Source organism: Typopeltis vanoorti, chromosome 13 (assembly GCF_054136105.1).
Source record: "Typopeltis vanoorti isolate ZY-2024b chromosome 13, IOZ_Tvanoo_1.0, whole genome shotgun sequence".
NCBI lineage: Eukaryota > Metazoa > Arthropoda > Arachnida > Uropygi > Thelyphonidae > Typopeltis > Typopeltis vanoorti.
In genome coordinates this window covers 28,808,528-28,828,531 of record NC_143561.1, presented here as the reverse complement: position 1 = coordinate 28,828,531, position 20,004 = coordinate 28,808,528, and the positions used below count along the sequence as shown (strand labels likewise).

The window sequence follows — 20,004 nt, the reverse complement described above, 5'->3', positions numbered from 1 at the left end:
TCTATATCCTTAAAAGCAAAATATTTATGTATAAGTGTGAGCCAAATCATTTACAGTAAGCATATTTCTTCAATAAATTATTTATTGTAGAAGATTTTAAATTGGTTTAAAAATTGCCACTTACAGTGAATTGAAACTTTTAGCAAGTGATAAAAATAGGTCGGCTTTATTCCCTGAGTATCTGAACAATTTGCTGTGTCTCAAATATTTAAATTCATAAAGAGAGGGAAGACAAATGATTTTTAAAAATTATACTCTTTCAGAAATATTCACTTACTCTTATCAACAGAAAATTTACTTAAAGAATCCCAGTTTTTTTCTGTTAACATGACTGCTTGCACTTTTATTTTTAAAGTAAATATACTTGAACAAATAATTTTGCTCATTCATTTTCTTAAAAAACTTAGAAAATGGTCAAAATTACTGGAAAAATAATTCAAGTGCTTTTTGCTCAGCTTGGGAAACCATAATGAAATTTGAAAATTCAAATTATATTATATGAATTGTGAATTATTGGACACTTGAAACTGTGATATAAATGAATTACAAAACCATTAAATGTAACACAATTTAATTAATCTTTCTCTCACATTCTTCATGTGGCAAACCCCTTTAAAGATTTAATTTAACAAAGAAAATCAGAAAGCAACATGATAGTCATTCTTCAGTGAATTACTACATACACAGTTAGGAAAATCATTATTGCATACTAGATTAAAAATTATGAACAAGAGACTGTGATTAGTAGTGATTAATGATCTTTACAATATTGCTTAAAGAAAAAGAAAGAAAGGAAGGAAGAAATGTACTTTAAACATAATGGATAAAAGCAGTATTAACTGAACAATTATATTTAACTGTATGGCGATCAGTGTTCTATTTCAAACCTATTTGAAGAAAAATCTAGCAACTGCTTTTTAAACTAATATAAAGATATCAAATATATTTATACATCTGATTCATAAAATTAAGAAAAATTATTATTTTTTTTAGGCAGCAATGCATATGTATACATTCATTTTCAACTTCTTCCTATAACAATGATCTTGTTATCAAGTCCTAATAAACGTCCTTCCTCTGAAGAAAAAAAATAAAATAAATTAATAAAAATTTAAAACATCACAGGATTTAAAATATATATGCAGCATTAATATTTAACTGGAATGCTTAAAATAATTCACAAAATATAACAAAAAAAAAAAAAAACATTAAAATCTTGAGTATACGACTAAAATAATTGTGTAAATAAAGCGCACAATTTATTTATGAAATACAAAATACGCATCTTCTGAACTGATTAAAAATATCTAAAATTAATTGCTAAAATTTCTTGTTTTTTTTTGTATTCCAATCTTTGTTTTCAAATGCACAGAGATGGTTAGATTAAGAAATTGTTAATATCATGACAGAATCATGCCAATTTAATTTTACAGATATTTCAGAATTCTTTATATTGAATATGTGTAACTTTTCTTTATCGTTGTGGTTGTCCTCCTGTGCAGCTTATGTAAAAACTAAATAATAAGCTATGACATTCTTCAGGCAGTGCTTCAGTGATCATCTACAGTTTAAGGAAAACAAATACCCCCTCTCTAGATAGTGAGGTAGGATTTATGATGATTTTTCTGTTATATCCATTCAGCATTTACTTTTGTAGTAGCTGTCACTTAAAACACCTTATCAGAAGAAAGGTATTTTCTAATACACTTAGTCGTACTTGCCTCTTCTGAATTGTTCAAAAATATCTAAAATCAATTGCTAAAACTGATGCTTTATTAGTATTTTATAGAAACCCAAAACTAGGGTCTCTACTTTCGCTTAGAATCTTTATCTAGATGAATAAAAGTAACAAAAACATGAAAACAATTTTCAAGTATGGGACAATACATGAAACAAAAACATGAAAACAATTTTCAAGTATGGGACAATAATAATTAGACTTTCTCAACATTATTTATTCCATAACCCCTGTGCAATTATAATTTACAGTGTTGTGAACATTAACCAGTTTTTCTAGTTCAGTGACCTTAAGAATGGATAGTATTAATTTTACATTTAAAATTAAAGAACCTGAAAAACTTTCCAGGTTTACAATTTAATTATATTATATAGAACTAATAATTTTTTTCTCTTCTGGTAAATACCACAATAACTAATGAGGAATCTCATACATTCTCATTATATTGATTTATGGAGTCAGCTACTAAAGTTTTTATGGGATAAAAACTTTAATAATTGATGTTCAGATTAAGGAAGCAATACATCTATAGACATAACCAGCAACATACCATCCCAGCGTACTCATTTGAGTACAGCACCTAAAATGACCTAGTGGTGACATCTCTTGCACGACAGTCAAACATTGGGAAGGGTTATAATTTTAGCAAGCCCTATTCTGCCACATTTTCGCAAATTAAAAGTTAGGTGATGCTGTAGTCATACTTTTTCAGTACATATTGTAAAACTGACCTGTCAATTCCTGTATGATAATTCAAGTGCTTTATTTCGCGTAGTTTTTTCTAATATTTTTTCATTGTGCTGACTTTATGTGTTACAAAGGTAAGTATTAAATAAATTTTTTTATATATTAGCACCTCTGTTTGATTACGAGCTGAGAACCATACAAAATGGACCTGTACTCATTTGAGAACGGTGGGCTTATAAGGAGTCAATATATTTTTTTTTGTTCTAGGCTTAGTACCTCTGAAAAAATGGACCCCAATGAATTTCAGCCAATAAGTCCAAGTTCAGTTTTATGGAAAGCATTACAGAACACTTGGGTTAGCTGCGGACGACGTAGCAAATTCCAATCACCAAGATATATACGTAGTTATCATCCCGCCCAATGTTGATTATCAAACAGATAATGAAGATATTGATGACGATGATCTTAAGCCTGACCACCTTCCCAATGACGTTCCAGAGGAAAAAGAGCTTCATTATGTGAGTGACGAATCAGACAGTGATGATGATGATGATCGTCCTCTAGCCAAGATAAGACAACGTTGCTTGGCTGCGTAAGGTAAAGTAATTACCAACGAGCCTGTATGAACAGAAGATATCTTAGACATCAGTATGCAGTAACTAGGGTATATGGACTGTTTGAGTAATGTGAAGGACCAAATCCAAAATAAAACTCCAGTTGAAATATTTATCGATAAAAAAATTATTACCGTTATTATTGAACAGATCAATTTGTATACTACGCAGAACAAGAATCATGTATTTCAAGTCACTATTGGTGTTTAGATGAGGATCTCCTGGTTCCCCCAGTGGCCAACAGTATGTCAAGGAACCGTTTTCAAGAAATATCTACATTTGGCTGATAATTCACAAATAGATAAAAATGATAAAATGTATAAAATAAGACCTCTAATAGATAAACTAAATAAAAAATTTCAACAGTTTGGAATATTCAACAAATGTCCCTCAATCGATAAAGCCATGATCAAGTATTTTGGGCATCACTCTGCTAAGCAGTTTGTTAATTTTGATACCTGATCTGCCCATTGTACTCATACAAGTACAGGAATACCTTGTATAGCATTGTTTTGGACAACACGGTTTTTATTATTACACTTATCATTATTACACTAACATTGGCAACACTGACCAGCGACTCCCGGACACCGCAAGTGACAGTCAAGAGCCACGTTTATGCAGTAGTTAATCTATTGGCTCTCACGTAGACATGTTCTTTCCCGTAGCATTTTATTATATACGTTAATATTAGTATTTAATATTTAAGTATGAGTGAAAAGAGACAAAACAAAGAAGACACTGTTGGAATAACAAAAAAACACAAGTGGTTGACATTAGAGAAGAAACTTGAAATTATAAAATGTCATGAGAATGGTTCTTCGTTTGCTAAAATAGCACGTGAGAATTCAATGAATGAATCATCTGTACGAAAATTATTCAGAGCAAAGAAAAGATTAAACAACATGGAATGAGCATCGCTTCTTATATGTCAAAAGTTATCACGAGAAATCGATCTTCTACAATGGAAAATATGAAACGCCTTCTAATGATCTGGATTGAAGATTGTAATCAGAAAAAGATTCCTTTGAGTCAGATGATAATCCAGGCAAAAGCAATAAGTCTATATGACAAAATAAAAGTGAAAATGAAGGAGGTATACAACCAGTGAAACTTTTATAGCAAGTCACGGGTGGTTCTACAATTTCAAAAAGCATATTGGATTCCATAACATAAGAATCCAAGGTGAAAGCGCAAGTGCTGACACTAAAACTGCAGAATTATTTCCCAATGAACTGAAGGAGCTTACTGAGAAGGAAGGCTACACAAATGATCAAATTTTTAACACTGATGAGACTGGCTTGTTCTGGAAAAGACCATCGTGCATTGCGCGATGGTCTTTTCCAGAACAAGCGTGTTATCTTCTCCTTGAAATTATCTCCACTTTCAAGGCTTACTATTTAAGATGAACTTTTGCTCAAGATATTAAAGCTACAGCAGCAGAAGATTCTTGCTTTGAGTGAATTTTGGAAGAAATTTAACAAAAGATGCCATTCAAAATATTTATGAATCTTGGCAAGAGGTGACTCAAAGCAACATGAGAGCCCTATGGCATAATATCTTGCCGCATTGTTCAAAGGACGTTGTTGCCTTTGCAGAAAGAGGAAATCTCAAAAGAAATTGTGCAGATGGGCAAAGATCTAGGTTTTACAAGTTTAGATTATAACAATGTAAATGAATGTATTGATTCTCATTCAAATGATGAAACCCTTTTGGAGTTGGAACAACAACGAGCCTATGAAGCAGAAGAAGATGACCCCACTGATGTCATGGTTGAAGAAATTTCCTTTGCTGACCTTTCAACTTTTGTGAGAAAAATCAACGAAGCTTCCGACTTTCTCATAAATGCCGACCCGAATTTGGAAAGAAGCATCAAAGTGAGACAAAGTCTCAATAATGCCATCAAATGCTACAGAGATCTAGTACTTGAAGAGACAAAGAAGACAAGGATGGTTCAACGAACATTAAAAGACTACTTTAGTAAAAAGTAAATTATGCTAAAATTGAAGCAATATTATTTGTCTACATAATCTGCCTAACCTAACTTCTTGTAGTTATTTAAAAAAATAATAATAATAATAATTAAAAAAAAAAAATTCAAGTGAGAAAGATTAATAATTAATTATATCATCCAACCAGAATATTCTTATTTATAATACCTGGTTTATTAGATGTTACTTTTAGTCGAGATACACCCTATTACTGTATTCATTCACTGGTTCAACCTATGGTATTCAGTCTAGAATCCATTCTTATGCACACAAACTAAAGACCCTGTCCTCTCACATCCAGGAGTATATCAAATTAAGTGCATATGTAGCCTTCCATACATTGGTTAAAGAGGATGCCCAGTTGATATTAAAAAACACAAAAAGATAACACCTACTCCACCATGGTAAAATTGGTCTTCAGAACATGGCCTTTCCATCCATGTTCTGAAGACCTTCCACAGAACTGACTGGAAAGGCACTCAACTCTTACCCATACAAATCTGGTATGAAAGAAAATTTAAAGAGACAATTTTAAAAAAAAAAACATGTAAACAAAAACGATGGGCTAAAAATCTCCAAGTTTTGGACAATATACATATAGTCCTGACAACTATGTACACTGCTAGATGACCTAAAGTACCTCAACTACACTGATTTCTACAAAAAAAAAAAATAGGAGTAAAATTTACATCAGATTATAGAAACTTGAAAAAGGAAAAGTAGCTTATATATGAAAAAGTTAATAGAGGACCCTAGTGCCTTTATATATATTATATATTAAGGATACCAAGTAATTTTATAAACTTGGTTTTTTTTAATCCTTCTCCCAAGTAAGCAAAAGAGTTAAGTTTGCACCTGAACGTAGTTCAAGTCTAAAGGTAGTGCAACACCAGGGCAACTCGTTGTAAAGGTGGGTAAAGCTCTGTTCACTATTCTTAGTATTTCCCATAATGTAAAACACATCTCACTAAGAGATGTATACTGTTATACATTATGGGTGGGGAGTTCACTACCCAGACCGGTTAGTGAACTTTTTTTTTTTTGAGGTCTCCTCAGTGAGTAGCTAGACCCTGAAATACCAAGGTTTTTAGTAATACAGAGCTTTATCAACTTTACCTATACAAGTTGCTACAAGGTGCTTTTACTTTGAATAAGAAACTCTGGATGAGATAAAGATGTGAAAAGTTTTTTTACCATATATTAAGGATACCAAGTAATTTTATAAACTTGGTTTTTTTACTCCTTCTAATGTATAACCCACCCATAATGTATAACAGTATACATCTCTTAGTGAGATGTGTTTACATTATGGGAAATAATAAGAATAGTGATCAGAACTTTACCCACCTTTACAACGAGTTGCCCTGGTGTTGCACACTACCTTTAGACTTGAACTACGTTCAGGTGTAAACTTAACTGTTTAGAAGGAGTAAAAAAACCAAGTTTATAAAATTACTTGGTATCCTTAATATATATTATCCCCAAGGTAAAAAACTTTTCTCTCTCTCTCTCACACACACACACACACACACACACACACACACACAATGGAATCTCGGTTGTCGAACTTAATTCGTTCCCGAATTGTTTGTAAACAAACCATTTTCCCATAAGAATTAATGTAAAATGGATTAATCCGTTCCCGAACCCCAGGTGATTGTTTATTAAAACCTTTACAACAGTACTTCATGCATAAGATTGTATACAAACATAATGAAAATGCATAAAATCTTACATAAAAAGAATAAACACAATAAATAGATAAAATAAAAACGAAAATTTAACTTCACTTTAACTATACATATGGAGGAGAGTTGATGGCATAAGTGGAAGGAGGTGAGTAAGGGGAGTCTCCTTCCATAAAAACATCAGGTTACTGTCCTTCTGGTTTTTTTTCTCTCTTTTCTGTTTGTTTCTTTTTTCTCTTTTTTGTTTTTGCCTGCGTATTAAAATTTTTCTGGAGTGAGACACGGCACTGTCATTGAAATGGTTTATGATACGGTTTGCTACAGCTTTGTGAGGGTGATATCTTGCCACAAAACTTTGCACCTCACCCCCATTTCGCACACATTTCTTTGATCAAAGAACTAGGAACATCCTCAATCCTTTCCTCTGCATCTGAAGACACTTCCTCCACCTCTGTCTTTTGCTGCTCCTTCTGAAGTTGTTCCTGTTCTTCCGTGGTGAGCTCATTCCTGTGATCCTCCACATCAGCATTGTCAACTCCCAAGCTTATGCTTTTGCCCAGACACACAATATCATCAACAAGAGCAACATGCTCAACTTCAATGTCTCTGTCTGCTACACAGTCTGGCCACAATTTCCTCCAGGCCATGTTCATCATCCTGTAAGTCACTTGCGCCAGGTTTTGTCAAGGATACTTAAGCAATGGAGGATGTTGAAGTGATTTTTCCAGAATTCTCTGAGTGTTAGTTCTGTGTCAGAGGTCACTTCAAAACACTTTTGAAACAGTGTTTTGATGTAGAGTTTCTTAAAGTTCAAAATGACCTGCTGGTCCATAGGATGAATTAGAGAAGTTGTGTTAGGGGGACAGGAACTTCACTGTGATAAAATCAGACTCCTCCAAGCCTGGAGGGTGAGCAGGAGCACTGTCCGTCACAAGAAGGCATCTAATTGGCAATTTTTTTTCTTGAAGGTATTTTCTCACACTTGGGGCAGACTTCAAGGATCCACTCAATAAACAATTGTCTAGTTACCCAAGCCTTACTATTAGCCCTCCACATAACAGGAAATTTATTTTTCATCACGTTATTTTTCTTAAACACCCTCAGATTCTCAGAGTGGCACACAAACAATGGCTTGACCTTGAAGTCCCCACTTGCGTTTCCACATAACAAAAGAGTCAGCATGTCCTTCATTGGCTTATGTCCTGGCAATGCCTTTTCCTCCTGAGTGATGTAGGTCCACTTTGGTAATTTTTTCCAAAATAGGCCGGTTTCATCACAGTTGAACACTTGTTGGGTAAGAAAACTCTCAGCCTTTACATAGTCATTAAATTCTTGAATATATTTTTCAGCAGCTTCTCAGTTCGAACTCGCAGCCTCCTCATGCCTAACCACACTATGTATGCCGCTTCTCCTCTTAAATTTCTCGAACCATCCTCTACTAGCTTTGAACACATCAGTATCAGTACTCGTACCAGGATTTTTCTTTAACAGGTCATCATGTAATTGCATCGCTTTTTCACAAATTATAGCTTCAGAAACACTATCACCAGCTAACTGTTTCTCGTTTATCCAAATGAGCAACAATTTTTTCACTTCTTCAATCATCTGCAATCTTTGTTTAGTAAAAACTTTCATTCCTCTTGCAACATCAGCTCTCTTGATCGCCTCTTTATTTTTGAGTATTGTACATATCGTTGATTTCGCCATACCGAACCGCAAAGCAAGATTCAAGACACGAACGCCATTTTCATGTTTGGATATGATTTCTTTTTTCATCTCTATCGTGGGTCTAACAACTTTTGTTTTCACTTTGCTGCTATCACTATTCTTCTGTGGCCCCACGATTGCTTAATTAATAATAATTTTTGAAAAAAAAACAACAAAACACAAAGAAAATCAAGAAAAGTCACTGCAAATTCAAGCAGGTGTCTGCACTGAAAGAAGGCTGCCGTGTAACTGGCGCTTTCCCGCTCAGCACGCAGTTGCCATTTGCTTGTTCGGGAACCGAATTGTTTGAGAACAGAGGCGTTCGACAACTGAGGTTCCACTGTATATATATACATAAGCAGTTCTCAGGTTACAGACGACCTGACTTATGGCGTTCCATACTTAGGAACAGGCTCCTCATAAGGATAATTAATAATTAAATCAGTGGTTCCAAAACTGTGTGATGCAAAATATTCCAATATTTTCACTGAAATAACTGCACCAACTGTTAGGTAGGCCCATGTTCTGACTTTGGGAGCTGTGGAAAAATTCTGACATACTAAGAGTGCCGTGAATCACTGAATTAAATAATTAAATTAATAACTAGGGATCTTCCATGCATGTAAACAAACCCCCCATGTACGAGTTTTTTTTTTATGTTCTGTTTGTTTGAATTAAAAGAAAGAGCACAATAGTTTTTGTAACTTATTATTAGAGTACAGGGGTATTATTATTATTATCATTATTACTGTATACTGTATCATTATTATTGTATATGCAATGTTCATCCACACGGTTAGCCTAGTGGCTTTGCGCTTCACAACCATATGCATGGGGAAGGAGTGTCCTAGGTTTGATTCCCGTTGCCGATGTGAGGAGCTTAAGGATCTTCCTCAACCATAGCCAAGTTAGCCGATCTTGGGCACGGACAGCAGGGTTTTTTCCGCCAGTTTATCTGAGGTTTTTCATCCCGCAAACAGGCAAACCAGAACCGCGAACACACAGGCTACAGTCATATAAAACACGGCAAGGAAGGCAACGGGAAACCACCTTGCGTCATTATTTCCCTAGTGATCAGCTGCAACCCTCTCAAAGAGAGGAAGCCACAGGATCAGATCAGATATGCAATGTTCATCAGGGATCCAAGTTACATACAAATCCGACCTAAAGACGTTCTCAGGAACGTATCTTGTCTGTAACCTGGGGACGCCTTGTACATATATAAGCATGTAGTCGTTGCCAGTTTGTGAATATATATGAATAAGAGTTTGTAAGACAAAAAACAGGAATAATATATTAACAGTTTTTTCTTTAATATTAAAAACACAACATTTTATCCTATTAATTTTTGATTTCTTCAGGTGTAAGAGCAAAAACTAGTAGACAAAACAGTAGAAATTAACTAAGGTGACAACCGCTATGTATTATGTAAGAGTCTGATTATTTTAAAACTATTTCTAATTGTGCGTTGCGTTGTTGAGCATGTTGTGTGTGGTTACATATTCACATACATGTGTTTGGCTAATGATGGCTAGGATTATTCTGACAAGTTGATACTTGGATTTATATTTAAATGTTTTGGATCCAATGCCATTTCTAAGGATTCCGAAATTCTTCTCTCAGTTAAGTCATGCAGCGATGTAATAATTCAGACTTATCCCAAAATACATGATGTCTCATTGTCGAAGCATCTTGTGGATCAGCTGAAGAGAATACATGTGATGACAAGGCTGAGGCCTCTCTTCTTTGGTATTCAATATCTTGGATGTATTCTTCAATACACTGCTTGGTCCATAATAAGATGACCTGCATTGGCCCCATAGCCATAAACAGCAGGAAATTTTTAAGTGGGCTACATCAAGGTTTTGTAGATCAGAGTAGTGATCTCGTCCTGATAAAGGGAATGAATACTGTTTTGATTTTATGTTCTCTAAGTATTCTTGCAAGCTTTATGGAAAGAGTGATGAAGCCTCTGCTTTCTTCATCATTAGAAATATCTTGAGGCAATGCATTCATTGTAGCCACTTTGTAGAAAAGTGTTTTTTTAAATGTTGGAGTTCTTTAGCTAGTTCATCCTTGTCAGTAATGAAGTGATGGGTTATTGCTCCTAGTTTGAAATAATGCCCAGTTTTTGAGGTCTGTAAGGATATTGGCTACTGAGGTACTCGTGGAAATTCAAACATGAAGATACTCCATGGTTCCAGACTAAGAATATATCATCAATATACCTTTTCCATAATCCCCCCCCCCCCCATGATGGTATTCTTCATTTGCCAGTTTTAGCAAATCTTTATATCGAAACATTTGAAAACAGGTCGTAGAAGAATATCATCATAAATTATTATTATATATGGTATCTCCATGGAGTCTGGAGACATCACGGGAGATCCACACCAGCACTTATACACAGAAAAAATATTATGTCTCTTTAAATTCATTTACAGTCAAGGCACCACAACTAATTCTGGCAATCCATTCTACTCGTTCACCATTCTTAAGGCAATAATCTAGTCAATATTTAGTCAAAAAAATAAAAATAAAAAAGGATAAATGAGACATCAAGTGTTATGGGATGCATCAATGCAACATACAATTAGAAATATTTTTAAAATCATCAGACTTGTATAAGTACATGGTGGATGTCACCTCTGTTAATTTCTACTATTTTGTCTACTAGTTTTTGCTCTTACACCTGAAGAAATCAATGCAATTAGGATGAAATGTGTTTTTTAATATATTATTTCAGTTTTCTGTCTTAGAGACTCATATATACACAAACACTTCTTCTTCCCTTCATGTAATAAACCTAGTGGCCTGTTATGGGGCTATCCTTAGCCCTTCTAAGCCGTACCCGTCCCGAGGATAAGGTGGCTAACCCTATGCCTGTAGATGCATGTGTTCATTGGGCCGGTTTGCCTACTTGTGGGAAGAAAAGCCCCAGATAAACAAAGGAGAAAAAATCCTGCAGTCCATGCCCAAGACTGGATATACAATACACTAATATGAAGTATCTAGACTAAAAGTAATATGTAAGAACCAGGTATGATAAATAAGAATATTCTAATTGGTTAATGTAATTAATCTTTTTTACTTGAATTTTTTTAATATTATTATTCTATTTAATTATTATTATTATTTATTTATTTTACAACAAGAGGTTAGGATAGGTAGATTATGTAGTATTAGAGTTGATGTAGCTCACTATGTTTTGTTGCTAGCTGCAGTTATGAGGGTTGTTTGAAAAGTTTGGTAAATTTCCAATAGACAGTGACACAATTTGTTCATTCATACCAGTGCTGGCATGTATAATCTTTTTCATGACCCCTGGCAAACATTTAAAATCACTGTGTTCGCATTTTTCATAAAAATTGTGGAAAACGAGTTTTGAACAGTGATAAAACACTTTTATTTGAAGAAGCGGACGGCCATGCAGATCAAAGCTGAGTTAGATGAAGTTCATGGGGACTCTGCACCAGCATTAAAAACTATTTATTTTTGTATAAATGAGTTTAAATGTGGATTTAAGTCCATCGAAGATGATGCATGCTCCAGACCCCTGACTGAGATCACTACGAAGGAAATGATTGAAAAATCCATGGTATCGTTATGGAAGACTGCCAAGTGGAAGTACGTGAGATTGCTGAGATTGTAGGCATCTCAAACCAAACGGGTGTATAATATCCTGCACGAAAAATTGTCCATGAAAAAAGCTGTGTCTGCAATGGGTGCCACGCTTGTCGACTGTCATGCAAAAAAGACATTCAATTGGCAATGTTTAATCTCAATTCGCAGGATTTTTTGCATCGATTTGTGACTGTAGACGAAACTTGGATCCACCACTACACACATTAGTCCAAGCAGCAGTCAAAACAGTGGACAATGCCTGGTGAAAGAGCACCAAAAAAAGCGAAGACCGTTTTGCCAGCTGCAAAGGTGATGGTCATTGTTTTTCGGGATTCCCAAGGAATTATCATGTCAGACTATTTGGAAAAGGGCAAGACAATAACAGGAGTCTATTATGCGGCATTGTTGGACCATTTAAAAGAAAAACTGAAGAAAAAACGGCCAAGATTTGCACACAAAAAAGTACTCTTTCATCAAGACAATGCACCGTCCCAAACATCGGCCATTGCAATGCCAAAATTGCATGAATTGAGGTTTGAATTGGTTCCACATCCACTGTATTCTCCAGACTAGGCCCCCACGCAACTTCTTATTGTTCCCAAACTTAAAAATTTGGCTCAGTGGGAAAAAATCTTCTTTGAACAAGGATGTCATCAAGGCTGTCAAATGACTATTTTGCACAATTTGACAAATCCTACTTTTCAGATGGGATGAAAAAATTGGAACCTCTCTGGACCAAATGTGTAGATCTTGATAGAGACTATGTTGAGAAATAAAGGTGATTTTTTTTCAAAAAAATGTGTTCCTGAAGATGACGTTAATGCAAAAGTCAAAATGTAGAATTATAACATTATTAAAGTTTGAATCCTTTCTTTTAAACTTACACGGTGATCCGAATGCATATTTGAAAATTATGGAGACAACTACCGTGTTTGAATAAAAACTTTAGTTTAATATAACTAAAATCTACGTGTCGACCTTTATGTCAAGGTCATCTTCTGGAGCATACAACTATACACAGAGAACAAGCTACACTACAATCAAAATGGTTTGTTAAAGATACTGACCAACCACTGCAACAATTGTTGACCTGACCTCTGGCAAAAAAAAAAAAAAAAAAAAAAATTATATATCAACACTAGAGTCCTATTATTAGTGTTATCTGTTGGCTGTAGAAATACATTGGGCATAACAACAAGTATCTATCTATATACATATATTAACATCATGATTATACTTGTACATTCCAGCCAGTTGGTATGGAATGATTTCTAATACTAGCTGAAGATTGGTTAGAGTCCTGACTTATGCTGGATCTTATATATTAGGTAGGCTGAATGTGTGCCATCCAGATCCTTGGAATTTTCATACCAACTTTGTTGTTAATATTTGGGTGGTTTATCAGGATTTTGCAGGCTTCCTTAAATTTCCTTTTTGTGTGGTATGAAAAAAAAAAAAAAAGAGCGGGTGCTTTTCCAGTTGATTTGGTGTAAGGTGTTGAGCGCGTGGTCTGAGAGGCCTGCTTCACCATAATGGTTATATTTAATGCGTCTAATGTGTTCTTTCTTGCGTATAGGGATTGTCCGTCCTGTTTCACCAATGTACGTTAAGTTACAGGTATAGTGGATGTAATAGACTCCAGGATGTGGAAGGAATAGACTCCAAGATAATGGAAGGAAAGGATCCTTAGACGAGTTGAATATGGTTTTAAGTTTAGCAGGTGGTTTAAAGGTGGCAGTGAGGTTATAATGTTGTAGGATTCTGTTGATTTTTTCTGATAACCCTTTAATGTATGGGATGGCTATGGTTTTACTGTAATCTAGATTCGATTTTGTTGTTGTTTTATGGAGTATTTTATTAATAGTATTTTTGTTATAGCCATTATTTATGAATGTGTCACTGATGATTTTTAGTTCTTGTTTCAGGGCTTGCTGGCTAGAGAGAATTGTTGTAGCTCTGTTCTCTGTGTATAGTTGTATGCTCCAGAAGATGACCTTGACATAAAGGTCAAAACATCGAATGTAGATTTTAGTTATATTAAACTAAAGTTTTTATTCAAACATGGTAGTTGTCTCTATAATTTTCAAAAATGCATTATTAAAGTTCTTATCTCGAACAGTAGATGACTCCATAAATCAATAAGAGTGCTGTTCACCATTGAATTTCACTGAAAGAAAGGATCATGCATCTTTTCTTTTATGTTTTAAGGGAGGAAACAGAACTAGGAATAATAAATTTTTATCAAATTATGAACTGATATTTCACATTTTTATGGGCAATAATATAAGTATATTATTATTATCATCATCATCAACAGATATGGAGTCAATATGATATACCAAGTGCAAGCATGCACAACTGCAAACACAGAATGTGTTCAAAACAGCATTCTTACAATCCTCAATTATGTCATCTTCTAAAGCAGTGCTTCCCAAACTTATGAATGTAAAGGCCCCTTTGGAAAAATTAAAATATTTCACGCCCCCCCCCCATCGAAAAAAAAATCGTAATACAGACATATTATTATGTCTTATTTATTTATATACAATGTAATATTTATTGTATCTATATTCAAAACAAAACATACACAGCAAATATTGCAAAAATCAAATGCAAATATTACATTTTTAGCATCTTACATACACATTTCATATGGCACATTATCTTATATTTTTATATAGATAGATATATTGTTATTGATATAGATATATAAACATGGCCCTTTTAAATGAGCGAAAGATTTTGCATTTGTAGGCTTTTTGTGCTTCTTATCAATACCTTTGAAATGAAACTTATATGAATAAGCATATATTTACTAATATTCATTAAGCGCTGAAATACTCGGGAAGCAAAATTTGTGAACCAACACCAATGTGTGATTTTTTCCATTAAAATATAAAAATTAACAAAATAGAAATAATAAATAATAAAAATGAAATACTTTTCTTTTAAGATAAAAAAAAATATCTACTTAGTCTTACAACATTCATTTTAAATTTGTTTTCATTATTTCATGGCCCCCAAAGGGGGGCTGCAGCCCACAGTTTGGGAAGCGCTGTTCTAAAGGACACAAGGAATCTGGATTGTTCAGCTAATAGTCGCATGACGATAAGCTCCTAGATTTTTTGGTAGAGTGAAGCAGATTCTATAAAGAGTATCTCTCAGAATTATATTTATATCTGTATAAATTATTATAATTACAGCTATTATAGCTTGTTTTTGTTTAGGAGTGTCCCTTATTTTAAATACGTTGGCTATGTATTTTCCCAGAAACTATACCTAATCTGTATAAATAATTATAAATCTGTGTAACTACCACTGTGAATGGGTTAAGGATTTTTTTGTATTTTTTTTTTCCCATTCGGGATGTTCTCAAACTCAATCTTTGTTTGCCTTCCTGCAGTTAGGACTGCATGTATATGCATATCATATCCTTGTATCTATGGAAGCATCTTGGCAACCAAGGCAATCAGTTAAAATTTTCAAAAAAGTTAGTAAGTCTTTAAAAAATACATGAGTGATAATCATGTACGATTATAATGAAAATCAATTCTTTTATAAACAGGATTTATTTTTTTTTTTAACACGAATCCCACACATGAAATGTTGCATCTTGAGTACATGTGGGCTGGAGATTAAAAGGAGATAAACCTATTAACTTTTTGTTGAATACCTGAATATGTTCCCTAAATATCTTTAGTAAACACTGAAGGAAGAAATCTGTTTCAAAAAATAATATATCTAGAGGAATATGAAAAGAAGAGAAATTGGTTTTGGTGGGTTTGAAGTAGGACTGTGATTGCATGTTAAATAATTGTCACTTGTATTGTAGAGAAAAGTGTAGGAATTATAGATATCAAGTTCAGTTGAACCAGTAACAAAGGATGTATCTAAAGAAAAGGCATAAATAAACATACTGTAAAATTCGATGCAGTGCAAATTTTCCCAATTTTTATTGCATCGACTTTTACAGGGATCGCATCCAAAAAGATACAAAGGTATATTTGTAACATTATATGTAAATAACACTAAAGGCCCATGTATTGAAACTCAGAGGAATTAACATGCAAAATTCGTAAATAGAAGATGTATGAATACGATAACTTCAAGATAATGTAATTTTCTATGCAAGTAATACCAAAAGCCAATGTATAAAAACCCAGAGGAAGTAACATGCTAAATAGAGTAAACAGAAGATATCTTAAAATAGAAGTTCAAGGGCAATACTTTAGAATTCGGAAATGTGTTTGATGTTAGTAATTAGTATAGAGGAAACCTATTGTATCCAAAGCCAGTCCGATACCGCCTTCAAGGACAATAGTAAAAGAGGCGAAATACATCAGAAGCAGGTCCGCTATGCTGTTAAAAGGATTAAACTTGCACTTCGGGGAGAGCTAGAAGTCTGCACCTTCAAGAAGGTTAAGAGTTTGCCAGTGAAAATACGGGAGTCTCAGACCTTCGTCGAAAGTTTCTGTGGGAATGTTTGGAGGTCCCAAACCTTCACCCAGGTTCATGCGAAAAAACAAATATAGGATCATAGAAAAGTTATCGAGCATCGACCACTGGCAGAGTTGATGCCAGGAGAAAAAGAGTAGGAGTCGATTCATGGACTACGTCGAATCCGGATAAGGTTGTGGAGGGAGAACGGGAGGCTAAAACTTTCAGAGCAAATACCGAACCTGGACAAGGATGACTAAGCCTTGATCGTCTGACCTTACGTCCGAGTATCTATAATGCCGGAAAATCACACTCCAAGCCCCGTGAACTATTCCAGAGGAGAATACGGTATCCATGAAACCTCTAAAGTGATAGCCCAAGACCTGAAATAGAGAAGAATCCAGGAAATCTGTAAAGGAAGTACGAAGAAGTGCACTATACTGATGAAGGAGTCATGCGAGCTTATTTTCGTTGGAAATTTTCTTATGTTGTGAAGGACTGTTTAGGACTGATAATTTTATAGAATTACTCATCATCATCATCAAATTCCTGCCATGTACCCTCAAGGGGTGTACAGGATATGACAGTACTACATGAAAAAATTACATCATTACTAATTTCCTATCTACAATTTTCCTCCAAATCAGTCTGTTACTTGTCAAGACTACAACATTATCAGATCTTATATTTCTATCGTCCAAGGCACTTTGTACCGTATCAATCCACCTATATCTTGGTCTTCCTCTGGGTCGTTTTCCTGCCAACCTAGCAGAGAACACTTGTTTTGCTAATCTTTTCTCTCCCATTCTATTTAAGTGACCATACCATCTGAGATTAGCTCTGCTAACGCATTCCTGGATGCTGACAATGTCAAGTTCTTTCCTAATATCCTCATTTTTAATATGATATTGCCATTGATGCCATCTGTTCACGCCTCTAATCTTTCTCAGGACTCTCATATCTGCGGTCTCTAGTCTTTGGTCAAGTGTTTTACTTCTGACCCAGCTCTCAGATCCATAAGTTAAAATTGGTTTGAACACAGTCTTGTATACAGCTAATTTAGTGTTCTGACTAATTTCTTTCTTATTCCATATGAATTTATTCAATTGACTTCCCACGATACCAGCTTTGCTGATTCTGTTGTCTATTTCTATATTTAGTTTACCATCTTCAGTAAAAATTGTGCCTAAGTAGCTGAAATGTTTTACTTGTTCCACAGGTTCTCCATTCACAACACAGTTGACATTTTCAATGATTCTGCTTATTTTCATTGTCTTTGTCGTTTTATTGCTGACCTTCATACCATATCTATTACAACAGCTATTCAATTTAGTCAGAGAATCTTGCAGACTTGTAGCGGATTTATTTAGAAGTATAACATCATCCGCATAAAGCAAAGAGCTGACATTAACATCTCCAATTTTGATATCAGGTTTAATACCACATTCCTTCATAATGTGATCCATATAGATAATGAATAACAGAGGGGATAATGTACATCCTTGTCTCACACCAGATTTAACATTAAACCATCTTCCTGTACTTCCTTCAATTCTAACTGCTGACTCACAACTCAAATAAAGACTAAGTATTGCTTGATATAATGCCCCATTGACACCATATAACTGCAGTGTATTGAATAGCTTCTCTCTTGGCACCTTGTCATATGCCTTTTCCAAATCGACAAAACTTAAATACAGATCTTTGTTATATTCCCATGCTTTCTCGACTATTTGTCGTAAAGTGAAGATCTGATCCTGACAGCCTCTATTTGGCCTGAATCCAGCTTGTTCTTCACCAAGCTTTTCTTCCACAATTCTTCTCAACCGTTTCTCAAGTATACTTACATAGATCTTGCCAGGAACACTCAGTAGGGAAATACCTCTGTAATTCTCACATTCAGTTTTATTTCCCTTTTTATATATGGGTACTATGAGAGCTCTACTCCAATCATCGGGAATTCGTCCCTCTGTCCAGGCTTTCTGAACTATGCAGTGCAGCCACTGTAAGACTCTTATACCACCATACTTCAGCATTTCTGGTCGAATATCATCTACTCCTGCTGCCTTTCCACATTTCAAGCTTTTGATGGCTACTTCAAGCATGGATATGTATTCCTGACTGCATGCCTGGTCAGTGTTTTTTTATCACTGTGCTGTCATCAATGCTTGTTTCATTTAGCAGTTTTTCAAAGTAATTACTCCATACTTCAAGGATATCTTTTTCTCCTGTTTTCATTTCACCTTTATCATCTCTAATTCCTTTTGCAGCACTCTTTCCTCCTCAGTCTATAGTAATTCCATAAAATTAGTTTGCATAAAGAGAAGTTGTTTTCAAAGTAATTTTGCCTATTGTAAAATTGTTTCAGAAGGACTGATAAGATTATACTATCAGTTACTATGAATTACTATATATAGTGTTATGAAAAATAGTTTGCATAAAGAGAAATATATATTAAGTGAAGGCTAGAATTTATGGTTACAGTTAATCAAGGCATGATAATTCCTAAATTGTAAATGGGCTGATAGTTATCTAATTAAATTGATTAATTATTTGTAATTTGTTGCATGCTTAAGTAAATGTCCTAAAGAAAGTTTCCTCTAAAGTGTTTATCTCAGAGAGGAGTAAAAAGTAGCATTTCATTTGTGTATAATTTGTATGATTGTTTCAGCATAAATAAAGACATGCTTGTTTTATTTACAAGGAGTGCCGCCTGATCTTTTATGCAATGCACTATTCCAAAAAAAAATGCGATCCTGTGAGCGGGGAGTTTAAAAATAGGTACGAATTAGAGTTAGCCATGACTGTAAATAATTACTAAGGAGAGCATTTACTGGAAAATATCAATATTGGCAGTATTGATATTTTCTTATGCCACATGGAGACCTAGTGGTGAAGTCTTTAATAAAAAATAAATTTCCAGAGATCTCTGGTATAAGGAAAGAATATTGAAGGTAGAGCAAAGAGATTAAAGTTAACAGAGTACATGAAAGGAAAAGATAAAGTTAAAAGGAGGATTAGATATGTTCAATGAAAGAATAGAGATATAGAAATAAGGTATAGAAATAGTAAATAGTATAGATAAAGTAAAGATAAAGAAATTAATTAAATAATAAGTGCGCAAAAATAAAGATAGACATAGAGATCACACAATGCCCCAATAAACAATCATTTTACAATGGCGCAGCGTCGAAAGGATAAAATCCACAATAATTGAGACAAATAAGAATGAATTGGAACAGTTTTGCAAAAAGATCAGGCCAAAAAAAGTGTATAATAAGTGTAAGCACACCCCAACTCAACATCATCAGAGTTAAAGATCAGTACTATCAACATAAGAAGCCTGAATGGCAAAGAAATGGAGCTTGGTGAGGAATTAGATAAGTACCAGATCGACATAATAGGGGCAACTGAAACAAAAAAGACAAAAACGGGTGAGATCTTTCTGAGCAATAAATACAAAATGTTATATTCAGGCAATGACAATCAAGGAAAAGAATGAGTAGCCATAGTATTCA

At 34.3% G+C, this 20,004-nt stretch overlaps 1 protein-coding gene across 1 annotated transcript in view; it reads right to left on the bottom strand.

Moving 5' to 3' along the window:
* Nucleotides 1–554: 554 nt before the first annotated feature.
* The window catches only part of Arpc2 (Actin-related protein 2/3 complex, subunit 2), a 178,606-nt gene continuing 159,156 nt past the window's right edge, over nt 555–20,004 (bottom strand). Inside the window, exon 10 of the mRNA XM_090403251.1 lies at nt 555–1,077. Coding sequence (XP_090259377.1) covers nt 1,053–1,077 — 25 coding nt within the window. The 3' untranslated portion in view covers nt 555–1,052. The remainder of the gene's footprint in view (nt 1,078–20,004) is intronic.